This window comes from Pteropus medius, unplaced genomic scaffold (genome assembly GCF_902729225.1).
Source record: "Pteropus medius unplaced genomic scaffold, Ma_sr-lr_union100, whole genome shotgun sequence".
NCBI lineage: Eukaryota > Metazoa > Chordata > Mammalia > Chiroptera > Pteropodidae > Pteropus > Pteropus medius.
Window position 1 is genome coordinate 1,581,412 of NW_024348242.1, and position 13,245 is coordinate 1,594,656.

A 13,245-nucleotide genomic window follows, 5' to 3' on the forward strand; every position below is an offset into this window, starting at 1 on the left:
TGTCCATGGCGGTCGGGGGACGCGCACGGGGCCCGCCCTCCCCCGGTGAACCCCACCTCGCAGCGGTGACACCAGGGGCAGAGGCCCCTCCCCCGCTCCCCTGGCTACAGCGCCCGCAAGTTTCTCCATTAGGAGTTTTTAATATAAAAATACAGGCGAACGTCTCCGCACGGAATCATGAGTTTTGTCAAGATCGGGATGTGTCCCTTCTCATCCAGTGTCACAGAATCCGGAGAAGCGTCTCTGACCTGCCCAAAGGACAGACCTTTCCGGCGGCTGCCAGGTGGGCCTGTCGCTCCCACAACCAGGGCTGAGCGAACATCCCCCGTCCCCGCCCAGCAGAGGGAGGAGGGACGGAGGCCGAGTAAGAGCCCGAGGCTCCCGTCTCCTCCCTGTGTCCCGGTCCACGCAGCGATGCGAGGGACCCCGGCCTCCGTGGCCGCTCTCAACCATCGCCTTTTGCATTTGCGACTGAGAAAGGCGATCGTTTTTTAGAATACGTTCGTGTGTTTCCCCTCTGCGTCTCTGCGTAAACGAGTTTCTTCTTAGTCAGTTCAAGGCCGTCGCGGGTGGGGATGGCAGATGTCACGGGGAGCCTCACGCCGCCCTTGAAGCTAGACACAGTCACGTGACATGCTTTGGCCAAAACGAAGTGAGCTGGAGTGACACCCGTCAGACTTCGGCGGGGGCGTCAGAGCGGCCTCGGGCACGCCGGTCCATGAGGGTGCGGAGCTAGCATCGTCCAGACGTCTGCCCAGGAGTCAGAGGAAGAAGAAAAAGCGTCCGTATTCGAGCTCCGATTTCCCAAATGGGATGTTCTTCGTCCTCAGCAGGACAGTCGATTCGGAAGCCCGGCTTCGTGGGGTCAGAGGGCTCTGGGGCCATCCTGCCCCCCTCCCTGCCGTTCCCCTGTCCCCGTGAGCGGAGGCTGGTCGGTTCATCCATCACGCTGTGGGGTGTTGGGGGGACAGGAGGTAACGGGAACACCGTGCACACTCTGCTCAGTGCTGCCGTGAACCTAAAACTTCTCTGAAAAACAAGGTTTATTAATTTTTTTAAAGTGGTATCTCAGCATCAACGTTTTAAGCAAAGACTCGCTCACAAGCCTCTCACCGCACGCTGTCCCGTCACTTTCTGGTCAGAGAAGATCGTGCAGGATGTTTCATGGTCATCATGTCCGGGTGGAAATCGGATCAGGAAAGGCTGCCCACTAGAGTTTGCAGGGAACCCACGGAAATGGGCCGTGGGCTGAATCCCGTCCCCTCGAAACCCCTGCCCCCCAGGACCTGTGACCCGGGCTTCGGCTGGAAATTCGATCTTTGCAGACGTGGTCAGCACAGCACCGTGCTGGGCACTTAGAGCCTGGAGAACAGAGCTCATCGTAACTGTTCTTATCACGGTAAAAAAGTAAGAATGAAAAGAAAAACCCAAATCAAAATGAGAAAAACACACTCTAAAAGGCGGTCAGTGGGGAACCGGCTCCGTGGGTGACCAGTGGGGAGCTGGTGACTGCAGGCCTGGTGCACGTCACGCGTCCGGCTCCGTTCAGCGGCACATTTTTTCCCTGCAAACCGAAAAGCTGTCTTTAAAAATGTGTCAGCAGAAATGATTCTTGTTGAAATAGACATCAAGATAACCTCAATAAAAGCAAATGGCCCCCCCGGATAGTAAACATGTCACAAGCTACTGTGTCTAAAACACGTGGGCTCCGGCTCACGAGGAGGCAGACAGGTCAATAAAAGTAAGCGGAGGGGCCAGAAATAAGCCTGAAAAGCAGACGAGTTTAGTACGTATTAAAAATGGCATTTTAAACCAGCGGGCACTGGGTGAGTCATTTAATAAATGGTGCTAATAAAACCCACATGGGGGACAGGAAAGCTGGATCTCTCTTCCACACACTCTCACCAAAATAAATTCCAGACGGTCGAGGGATTAATTTCCTTACAAATCTGTTTTCTAATAAACAATAACAACGAGACCAACAAAACAAGAGAAAAACGGACAAAGGATGTGAACAGGCATTTAATGAAGAAGGTTCTTCAAATGCGAGTATATGAAACAAGAAATCACTACCCTCCGGCGCGATGAAATACTCTTTGTACATATCAGATCCACAGGGATCAGAAAGGCAGGAAAAGGCACGATCATTAAGACACCTTCGGTAGACGTGCAAATTGGCAGCATCTCTGAACGGCAGCTTAGCGAGATCTGTCGAAATGCAGGGCGGGCTCCTTTCTAGTTCGGCGGCTCCTGGTTCCGCGGTGTGTGCGGGGGCCCTGCGCCCACGTGTGCGCACGGCTGCGCGTGTGGACGCTCAGGGCCGGTGGCAGGCGGGAGGATCGGAACCGCCCGCTCGTCCGGCAGATGGGCGCCTGTCCGTCAGGCTGGGTCCAGGCACCTATGCCGTGGCGCAGCTGGGCGCTGTGAACGGGGAACGTACCGGGTCTCCGAACGCGGGCGCACACATCCCTCTGAGGGGTCACCGCTGCGAACGTGCGCGTGCCGTGTTGCCGCTGGCGTGTTTGCACCCGCGTCTCGAAGTGTGTCAGGCTCCCAGAATATGCGCGCTGACCTGGGCAGCCGTTCGGGGAGCGAAGTCGCAGAGAGAGAGACTTTCCATGTCTCCCATTTGTACCGTCTGAGTATTTACATTTTTTTAGTGAAGAAAAAAAAAAGGTTAATGAAAAATTAATGACCCCCCGAAAGACGTCCCTGAAAACATTTGTTCACCGTCATTCAGGTTTGATTTAGAATGTTTTCCTTAATTAAAGATGTGTTTTTGAGCAGTTCCTGGAGAATGCTGGTGGCCGCGAAGGCTGGGGAGACAGCCGTCGGTTCCGCTGCCTGCGGCCATGGAATTAGTCGGTAAAATGCAGTTCCGCCCCGGACTCCGGGTCCCGACCACGCATGTCGTGGTGCCGGGGACCAGGGACGAGAGTGGCCCCTGGGCAAGTCCCCCGATCTGCCTCTCTGCACGCGCCCGTCCTGCTCGCTCGGCTGACGGCCGCCATCGCAAGTTCCGGGTGGCCTGAGACCAGCGTGAGCTTTGAGTCTGCGTCTTCTGTCTCCCGCTAGATGCAAGAATTGTTTCATCTCGTTTTATTTTTCTCATTTTGTTCTGCTTCTTTAGAAGCTTTGGTTAGTGATGATTGTGTGGATGAGATGGAAGAGGGTGGAAATCGATTCCAGATAGTCCGACATGCAAGGAAAATTGTACTACTACTAATAGCAATAAAATTTCATTTTCTGCCAGACAGCGAGCGTGCTAAGGGCTCGGCGAGCTGTGTCTGGTGGTGTTCGTTATGTCCAACAAGGACCAGGATGTCCTGCATATCTGTTGATTGATCTGATGCCAGCACGACAGGAGATGCAGCAGCACGTGAAGAATACGGGGGCCCCTGGTCTGACCGGGGTCACGTGGGCAGCGCACAGCGAGGCCAGTTATCGCTTTGGCATCAATGAGGCAGATAATTGACCCCGTCTGCCTAGCATGTGATGGGCTCGGGTAGTGTCTCCTGCCCTGTCTGCCACCCCTGTCGCTCGGCCGGCCTCACCGGGAAGCTGTGTTGGGGGATGCCGTTGACATCAGTCTTCGGTTCTCGGGGAGCGCGGCCGGTTTGCGTGGGGTGATAAGGACCCCGAGAAGCCACGCACATAGTCACACATGAGCTGTGGGACATTCGCACAGCTTCCTGGACGGTAGGTGGTGGCCCAGCTGTTTTAGGGGGAACCAGGAGACTCGTCCTCCCCATCCCACACCAGACAAAGTGCAGTCGAGTTTAGGGGTCACCCGGTGTGTGTGTGGTTCCCTCTGCCCGCACACGGGGTTAGTGGCTTTGCAGTTGGCAGGTTTGTGGGCAACAAACTAATGCTTTGCGAGATAGCCACCCCCGCACTGGCTGCACTGTTCCCGCTGCCGTGCATCAACGTGGTACGTGTGTGCGTGCGTGCGTGCACGTGCGCGTGTGTGTCCATCTCTCTCTCTAGGATGTCAGCTCTGTGACAATAGGAAGCAGGTATGTGTTCTGCTCATTTGCATTTCAGCACCGCGGATAGTGCCTGCAGACAGGCGGGACCTGAAAAGTGTGTGCCGCCTGCATCTGGGAACAAGCCAGCAGAGGCGGCATCGTATGCCACCTGCCTCCGTCACTTACACATAAATGGGGCGGGGTGGGGCGGGGCGGGGTCCCCGCCCCCGGGCTTCTGACAGCGGCTCCTCATTTGCTCAGCTGGCCTGGTTCCAGCCGGTGCACTGTTCCTCTGTCCGGTCTCTAGTCGACGCGTGTCTGCTGTCCACTTGTGCCCCCAGGAGAGACTGGCCTTCGGACCCTCCTCAGAAACTGGGAGAAGGAGAGGCAGGTGCCTGGAGCGATTCATAAATATGCCTGCATTAAGGTCGAATGCTGAAAAGCATTTTTCTGGCCGCAGTCACGATAGAAACGGCGTTGGCCCTGTGGCAGGAGGCGTCAGGCCTGTGGCAGAAGGCGCCCACCTGGGCCTTCCTTTGGCAGCAAGCTGGTTCTAACCGCGCGTGTTCAGATGGTCTCAAAGCCATGGCAGAGACTTAGTCAAGCATGTCCCAGTGACAGGTGGTGACCCAGTGTCACAGGTGGGGACAAGTGGGACGTGATCACGAAGAACTGCTAATGACATTGTAAACAAGCCCATTAATATCACTGTTGGTCAGGGCGGGGCCAAGACGTGGGGGAGGCTGGACGCGGCTCTTACAGTGAGTGCCGTGTTCCATGCTTCCGGCGTGTGGCTTGCTGAGAACGGGTGGCGTTGTACCCCGTTGCCGGTCACTTAGAAGTTAGAAGCAGGGAGCGGTCGCAGGCTGCGGGAACAGCCGTCCCGCGTCTACGAGGACAGAGTGTGCTTTGTTTTCTGCCACAGTTAAGGAGAGAGCACAAGTGAGGAGCAGGGAGAAAATTCGAGAAGGCTTCACTTCGCCCACAGGGGTTAGTCAGACTCGCAGCCAGTGGGAGATGCTGGTTCCCGCCAGTTACCCGAGAGGGAGGTCGTCACCTAGACCCGCAGCCCTCGCGAGCGCATTGCAGCCCTGTGACAGGGTAGAGATGCTGGGGCAGGCGAAGTAGCCATCGCGCACCACAGGCCTGGGCCCGGCCCACGGCTTCCGCCATGCGACTGAGCGCCGTGCTCGGAACACGCACACACACGCGTGTGCATCCATGTGCGTGCCTACACGCATATACACGCACACGTATGTGTTTATGTGCGTGCATGCGTGTACATGAGAGCACATGTGTGCACATGTGTCTGTGTGAGTGCATGTGTGCGTATGTGTGTGGCTGTGTGTACATGCAGGTGTGTGCATGCAAGCATACATAGACATGCATGTGTTTGTGTGTTCATGCATGAACACAGCGCACATACGAGTGCATGTGTGTATGTGCACATGTGCATGTACACACACGTGTGTAAATGCACATGTGTGTGTCTGTATGTACATGCATGTGTGTGTGGGTGTGTGTGTGTGCATGTGTCTGTGTGCTCACATGCATGTGCACACATGCATGTGTGAGTGCGCATGCATGTGTGTGTGTCTATGTGCACACGGTTTGGGGGATGGAGACTCGGGCCCTCCCGCTGTGTTCTGTGTTCGTGCAGGTTCGACCCTCTCGGATCGGGGGAGGGAACTCAGGCTGCCGCTCTCGGCTTCGCCTTCTGTCCTGTCGCCCACCGAACTGCCCGCCGTCCCCAGGTTCTTGCTGCAGACCCCTCATGCTCCCCCGAGGGGCCAGGCGGAGCACACGGCGCGGGGGCAGGACTGTGTCGGGCGGACGGGTCTGCGCGTGCGGCTGGCCGCTTGCCAGTTATCACACTGTCCCCCTAACACGTATGTTCTGCTCCGCGTGTGTTTCACTCGTGAATTCGCAGGGAAAAATAGGGCCACGCGAGGCCAGTTCTGCTGTGCACCCTCCTCCCTCGCCCAGCTTCTCGGCAGGGAGCGAAGTCAGTGGTACCTCGGGGAAGAGCCCAGGGCGTGTCGTCTGTCCCCTCCATGGGTGAATGAGGGAAGGGGAAAGGCGGGAGGAGGATGGAGATAATAAACGCGTCTGGCGTCCGTGCATCTGTCTGTCTGAGTCTGAGTAGATGGTGAATCTCACGAGACGCCCTGACCTGCGGAGCGGCAGAGGATGAGCAGGGTCCCACTAAGTGGCTCTGCCACCAGAGGGTCCGGTGTGATGTGGGGGAGGGTGCAGAGCATGTCCACCTGTGTTGGGGTCAGAGCTGTTTCAACCCCGGGTCCCCGCGCACGGCTGTGGGGTCCCCGGATTCTCCGCTGGTCTGTGAAGGTCAAACCACGGCTGGCTTCGTGGGGCCCGCGTGGGAGTGTGGTGACGTCCAGCGCTGGTGTGGTGATGTGTGCTGCCATCGGCAGGTGCTGGTGGTGACGTCGGCGGGTCTGTTCGCGTCCTGGCCCCTCTGAGTCCCTGCAGGCCGTCCCCCCACCACCACCTGCCTGGCTGCGGCCGCCCCGGCTAGAATGCGGGACCCCGCTAAGGACATGAGACCGTGTGCGCGAAGGCCCCGCCTCGCCCGGCGTGGAGGGGGCGTTGGGTGTGAACCGTCGCTGATTCACGTCTGCGCTTCTAACCCATCTCCTCTTCCTGTTCAGTTTTAACGGTCTAAGGCTTTTCAGGTCGTTCATTAAAAAAAGACAAAAGCGAAGTCATCCCCTCGCACAGCGTCTCTCTGTTCGTGCCACCGACGCTGCGGATCGCGCGCCATCCCTAGTCCCTGGCTGCTCTGCCACAGGCGAGGGCGGCGGCGGCACAGGACAGACGGCTGCGAGGCGGCCGCAGACGTGCGACCAGCTTCCGTCAGACACGCGCTCCCCCCACCCCCACCCCCGCCCCCGCCAGGCGGCCCCGTGCGGTTAAGGCTCCGCGTCCCCAGAAGCATTGGGCACGGGGTCCCCGGAGCCGCCTCAGAGTGCGCTTCCTGTCTGTCTCCAACAGGGCCAAGCTGAAGAAAGGCCTGCGCATCGTCGGGGTCCGGGCCAGCAGCCCCTCCGTCTGGGAGGTCAGGGACAGCTCGGACCGCGCCGGCAAGTACACACCGGCCGTCATCGCGTGTCAGAGGAAGTCGGCGGGCTTGGAAGGCAGGTGAGTCCCCTCCGCCCGCGCGGTGTCCACGCGCGCGGCTCGGGCCCCGTCGCCCCGCATTCGCTGCCCCCCGCTTTCCCGGCGGTGTGATGCGGGCGCTCCGGGTAGCACCCAGACGCCGCGGCAGCCTGGGGCGCCCCCAGGGACGGCCCCTCACGGATGCCTTCTCCCCGGAGGGGGCGCTTTTCCTCGTGGCTCTCTAGTCCCCGGCGCTGGGCGGACCGGAAGCAGGCGAGGGTCAAGCCCGCGTGCGCGTGCCCCTGGCACACGGGTGTGCCCCCCGCGCTTGCCGTGCAGGGTCACGCACAGGGCGTGTGACCGGAGGCCACCGGAGCTGTGTCCACACCCGCCAGGTTAGAGACGCGGGCCCACAGCCGGGCGGAGCAGAGTGGGGACCACAGCTTCCCAAGGCCGCGTGGGCAGCTCCGGAAGATGCCGGCTTTGTTTGGGTTGTTCTGTGCTCTGTGCATCACCGGAAATGGAAACTAAAAGGGGCGCCTCCCAGGTGTGCCACACGTCGCTTCTGACGCCAGGCTTCAGGCGTCACAGCTCGCGATCTGTCCTGACGACGAGGTCGTGGCACTCAGCTGGCAGCTAGCGCACTTCGTTTTGGGTAGTTTTTAAGGCTCTTTGATGCCGACTTGGGGGTGAGTGGCCTCAGGCCCCTCCTGTGCTCCCCGCCCCCGGCACCCCCGCCCGGACTTGGGCTCTGCGTTCTCAGGCCCTGGTGTGCGGCTTCGCCTTTGGGACGCCGTTTCAGGAGATTTTCTTGAAGATCAGCTCGTAGGGCAAATGAGGGAAGAGAGGAAAGGTGACCGAGCTCGGCCGTCGGTGCGTGCGGGGAACAGGGCGCTGCCCGGGTGACGATGGCCTCGGGCCACACCCAGAGCCGGGGACACGCCGCCCCCGCGGTGAAGGTTTAGTTTGCCGGCTGCATAGATGAGACGATGATGGATGGATGGATGGATGGATGGAGGGATGGATCAATCGATCGATCAATCGATCCATACGGACGTGTGCCGTTCTCCTCCAGAGGGCGCGGAGAAGCTGGGGGGAGGTGCGTTGGTGTTCTTGCTCCCCTTCCTTGCCGTCTGCTCTGTGGGTCACTGTCACCTGAAGGGGTCGTGGTGTCATCTATGAACTGTCTGTGCCATGGAATGGGATTTGAGCCGTGAGAACTTGCATGACTTTTATTTCTGCTTTGAATTTCTGGCCAAGAATCCATTCGTCCCCTGGGGCCCAGAGGAGTGAGGGGAGCTCCCCTATCGGGGTGCAAGCTGCCTTTTCATGCACCAGATACCGCAGGCATGTCCCAGGAGCCTCGCGCCCCTTAAATGGAGCAGAAACTCGGTGTCCAAGGACATGACGAAACGTGCAGACCTGGGGTGCTGCCGCGTCTTCCTGCTCCGCATCCGAGTCACCTGGAAGGGACAGACACGCGGAACGGAGCTCCCGGCTGTTCCTTCAGAACATGCTGTGTCCCTTTGTTGATCCTGAAGTTGACTTTCTGTTACCGACTGTGGGTCCTGATGATGGAAACACAGACACACAAACATTCACAGACACACACACAGGCACTGACACACAGACACAGACACACACACACTCATACACATGCACACACAGACACTCGCACACACAGACACACAGACACACACAGATACACACAGACACCCATAGTATGTTATCCATAGTATGTCCAATGTGGTATGTGCACGTGTGGCATATTATGTGCACACACACGTATAGGGTCTGCTGTGTCTGCATGTGTAACACATGCATGTGTGTATGTAGTACGCGTGCGCAGAACGTGTGCACACAGGACAGAGGCGTTTGGAAATGTGCGTGTGCACGCGCTTCGCCCCGCGTGTCTCGTGCGTGCACACGTGTTGACGTGGAGCTCGCTCTGTCTTTTCGGGGTCCGTCGCCCTCTCTCCCTGCGGTGGGGGGCTTTGACCGCGGAGGAGGCTGTGGAGCAGGGGCCCCTTCGCCAGGGCCCGCCTGCCCCGTCTGCAGCCCCGACAGCCACGCTTGGTGCACGCTGGGCTCCCCGCAAACACCGGATTAGCGACGTCCTGGGCTTAGACTCTGCACCGTGTGTATTATGATGCCCATCTGTAAGGCCGCGTACACAGCCTCCAGTACACCCGTTCATAAAAGTGGGGAGCGTAATGGCGTCTACACTGAAGCCCCATTTGGGGGAGACCCAGAGCAGCTGTTGTTTTGAGCAGAGGGACGGTGGCTGCGGCCGGGGCAGCCGGGGGGCTGCAGAGAAGGAAGGCCGGAGGTGAGCTGCTTTTTACCGCGAACGCTTTAATCAACCGTGGAATTAAAACAGACGTGTTCATCACATGTCCATCCCGCGCCCTCCACGATGCTCCCTCCCACTTCTGTCTCTACGGAATTAACTGAAATCGCGCTCCGTCCTCAGGCCGGCCAGTGGGCGTGTGGAGCGCCCGCTCTGCGTCTTAAAGGTGACTGGGAAACATATTTCGGGGCGAATGTTGCAGTGTTAGTAGCTTTTGCTTCGGAAGCCGACTTGCTTTAGAAATTCCTCCTACTCCCTTTGACGGTTTTTCAGTTAGACTTAAAAGCCAGAATCCGATCATCGGAATGAAAGACGGCGTCTGAATTCGCTTGAGAGTCGGGGAGTTTGTAGTGCCGAAAATGCACCGAGGATCACGGAGTTGCGTTAATGAAGTTAAGTTGCCGTGACAGGTGTGATTTTATGGATTAAGGGACACGTTCGTGCTGGTGATGAACTCAACAGAAGCGACTGCTGATCTCCTATGTCAGTAGGAACGCAGCCTTCCTTCGCGGAAGAGCTCGGGTTGGGGCACCCTGCGGTATTAGCATATAAATGTCATCACAGCTCTCAGATCTGTTTTTTGACTCAGCACCGCGAAACGTATCAGGATCAGCAGCGGAATAACCAATGAGGCTCTGTCCCTCAAATCCCATTTGGCTTTTCAGAACCTTGCTCACTGCAGCACTGTGGAACCGCAGATAAACGTGTAACAAAAGCCGCACGTTTTTATTTATTTCCCCTTTGCTGTATAGATGAGTATTTTCCAGCATTTACCACGGTTGCCATTTAAATGAATTTGGTATATAAAAATGAGCCCGTAGTCAAAGTTGAACGGTGGAAACGTACATGCTTTTCAGTTCGGATTGGAGACAATTTCATCTCTTTAGCTCAGATTTCTTTAAAGCCTTTGTCTTTCGCTAATAGTTTGGAGGGTGGCAAGAGTACTAGCTAGAATTTCGTCTTTTTTTCATGATCATCATCTATGTCATACATTACTGATTTTCCACTTATTGTACGTAATGTGCTTAATTTTAAAACAAATCTATTTAAGTAATGACATGAGCTGACATAAATAAAGGATAACTGATATTTCAAATGTAACCAGATATTAAAATCATACATGTAGGTTCGAGGTTAGAATATACTGGCATCAATAAATATATCTCATACTATATTTGTTAGGGTAGGGTTTGGTTCATTTTTAATGCAAATAAAAGGGACTTAAGTAAGCCGGAAGGTTTATTTCTCTCACACACGAAGGAAGCCCGGATGTAGGTGTCGTGGCTGGTGTGCAACTCTCCAGTCACCTCAGGGTCCCGGGCACCTGTCTTCCTTCATCGCCATGCTGATTCGTGGCTCTCGTCCTCATAGAATAAGATGGCTGCGGAGCGCCAGTCATTGCACCCGCATCGCAGGCCAAAGAAAAGTGATAGAAAAGGGTCTTCTCAGCTGAATCAACTCACTTTAAGCAACTTTCTCGGAAATTCATGCCACACCCCAATTCTCTCTCGCCTCTCACTGGTCAAAACTTAATCACGTGACCAGAACAGGCTTCAGAGTACAATGGAAAACATCATTTATTACAGTTTTCTACCCCAAAGATAGAGGAGCAGACTAGGTGGGCTAAGCCACCAGAAACCTCTCTCTCGGCAATTTATAAAGAGTAAAATGTCGCGGGATTTCCAGTAGGATGATGGGAAGAGCATGGCCCCTAACAGTCTCCTCCCTTCTACCGGGTCCCCACAGAAGTGTCCAGCGACGTGGAGCGGGGCTGGCAGCGCGATAGGAAAGTCGTCGTGCACCCGAAAGATACAGAAGTGCCTGCTAAGCTGCAGACTGAGCTGGGGTGAGCGGGTGCCAGGGTCACCCGTCTCAAACGTGCATCAAAAAACAAGGGCCTGGACTGTGAGTGGAGACCCAGGCATGAAAAGAGTCAGGGCCGTCTCTCACGGGGCAGCAGGTCGTGGCCAGATGGGCGTGGACACGCGGAACCAGCCAGAGAGAGTCGCCGGGGGAGGCGAACGCCTTCGGAGCAGGCTGCCCAGACAGGCAGAAACCCATGGACGCATGAACGTGTCGCCGTAAGGAGTTTGGGGAGAAAACTGCAGATCAGAGCCACGGGCGGCGTTTCCTGTACGAACTGGAGATGGTTTTAAACCCCGATCGGTGCTCTCAGGCGCCAAGTCAGCGTTGTGTCATGAAAGGTAGGTGACGTCGGTGAGGAGAGAATGTTCCCTGAGGTCACGAAGGCGGCGAGCAGGGGCACAGCACGAGGCCGTCGGACTGGCTGCTGTGGAAGATGAGCTCAGTGTTGCTGAGCGGAAACGTTGGAACGAAGAGAGAGACTTCAGAGGAGGGAACGAGAAAGAAATGAAAAGAAAGAGAAATCTCTGAAAACCAATCAAGGGACAATGACGCGGTTACCTAGAGATGCCGTAAGGTCCGGCCCTGCGAGCTACGTGCCCAAGAGAATCGCGAGCACACGTCGACGCAGACGCCCGGCAGCGCTGGTCGTGACGGCCAGAGACACATCGGTAAACGTTTGGTGCCTCCATTCAGTGGAATATTATTCGGCCACTAAGAGGAGAGAAGGGACATGTGCTCCAACATGGAGGAGTCTGAGAACCGGCGCCAGATAAACTCGACCAGGCCAGACAAGCACGCATTGCACGGTTCCATTGCTGTGAACATCCGGAGGACGCAAATCCTCAGAGCGCGCGTGGGCCCCGGCGGAGGAGCGTGGCAGGGTGGCTGCTAACGCACACGGGCTTCGCGGGGTCATAAAAGTATTTCAAAATTAAATAGCAGCGACAGTTTTACAGTCCGGTGAACAAACTGAAAACACACGGAATGGCACACTTTGAATGATGGCTCGTACAGCGTGTGCATCATGTCGTAGTAAATCTGTTTCAAAAATCAGGAGATTACAGAAGAGATCACCAGACAATCCCAATTCCGTTTATAAACAAATCGAGTGGCATTGCGAGAGCGTCACTCAGGGCGTGGACGTTGCCTCTGCGCAGATGGCAATACTCTTGCCCTTTGCGTTTGCCTTCCGTGGGCTCGGTATGTATTTCTGAAAATCCCCCAGTAAACATGGATCATTCGTGAATCAGGAGAAGACATGGAAAAGGGAAAAAAAAACAAGTTGTGACAGGCAGTGACTGTGGAAATCGTTATGTGACAGAGACCTGGTTGTTTGCCTCGTCACCGCTGAGTGGAAGGCTGCCCGTTCGGGATGCTTTGCCTGTCTGCCGGTCGCCCAGATCTGAAGCCAGAAAGATCTTTTCATTTTGGGCAAAACTTACTTGTGACAGAGACATGATAGGATGTTTAAAAACGTTCCGTTTTGCTGTAGGAAGCAGAATTTTAACGATGGCACTTCACCGCGGCTCGACCGTAGCCAGATGACAGAACCGGCGACAGAAAACAAAGATCCTGAGATTCTTTTTTTTTTTAAGCCGAGTGTAATAATTCGATTGGAGATATTTCCAGCGGTCTGTCTCTGGCGAGACAATGACAGTCTTCCGATACCTAAGTCTGACGGACCCGAGCCCCCGGCACCGCGCTCCGGGGGCGACGTGTCTGGCGACCGGGAGCTTTTGCGGCTCTGCCGCTCCCGGCACCCATCTCGTCACCGCACGTGGATCGCGACCGTCACGACCGTCTGCGTGGGTTCGGGAAATCGAGCGCTCGTTCCTCGTTTCGTGCTGGCGTTTCACGGGAGAGGGGACCACGGGCGAAGCATCCTCGTCTGTCCCATCGGCGTGATGATGTCGGCCGCCACCGGACTGCTGCGAAGACCAC

The 13,245-nt window shown here is 56.4% G+C and overlaps 1 protein-coding gene across 1 annotated transcript in view; it reads left to right on the forward strand.

The window, feature by feature from the left end:
• Positions 1–13,245, forward strand: part of TMEM132D (transmembrane protein 132D) — a 360,724-nt gene that overhangs the window by 205,935 nt on the left and 141,544 nt on the right. Inside the window, exon 16 of the mRNA XM_039879485.1 lies at positions 6,984–7,130. Within this exon, the coding sequence (XP_039735419.1) occupies positions 6,984–7,130 (147 nt within the window). The remainder of the gene's footprint in view (positions 1–6,983; positions 7,131–13,245) is intronic.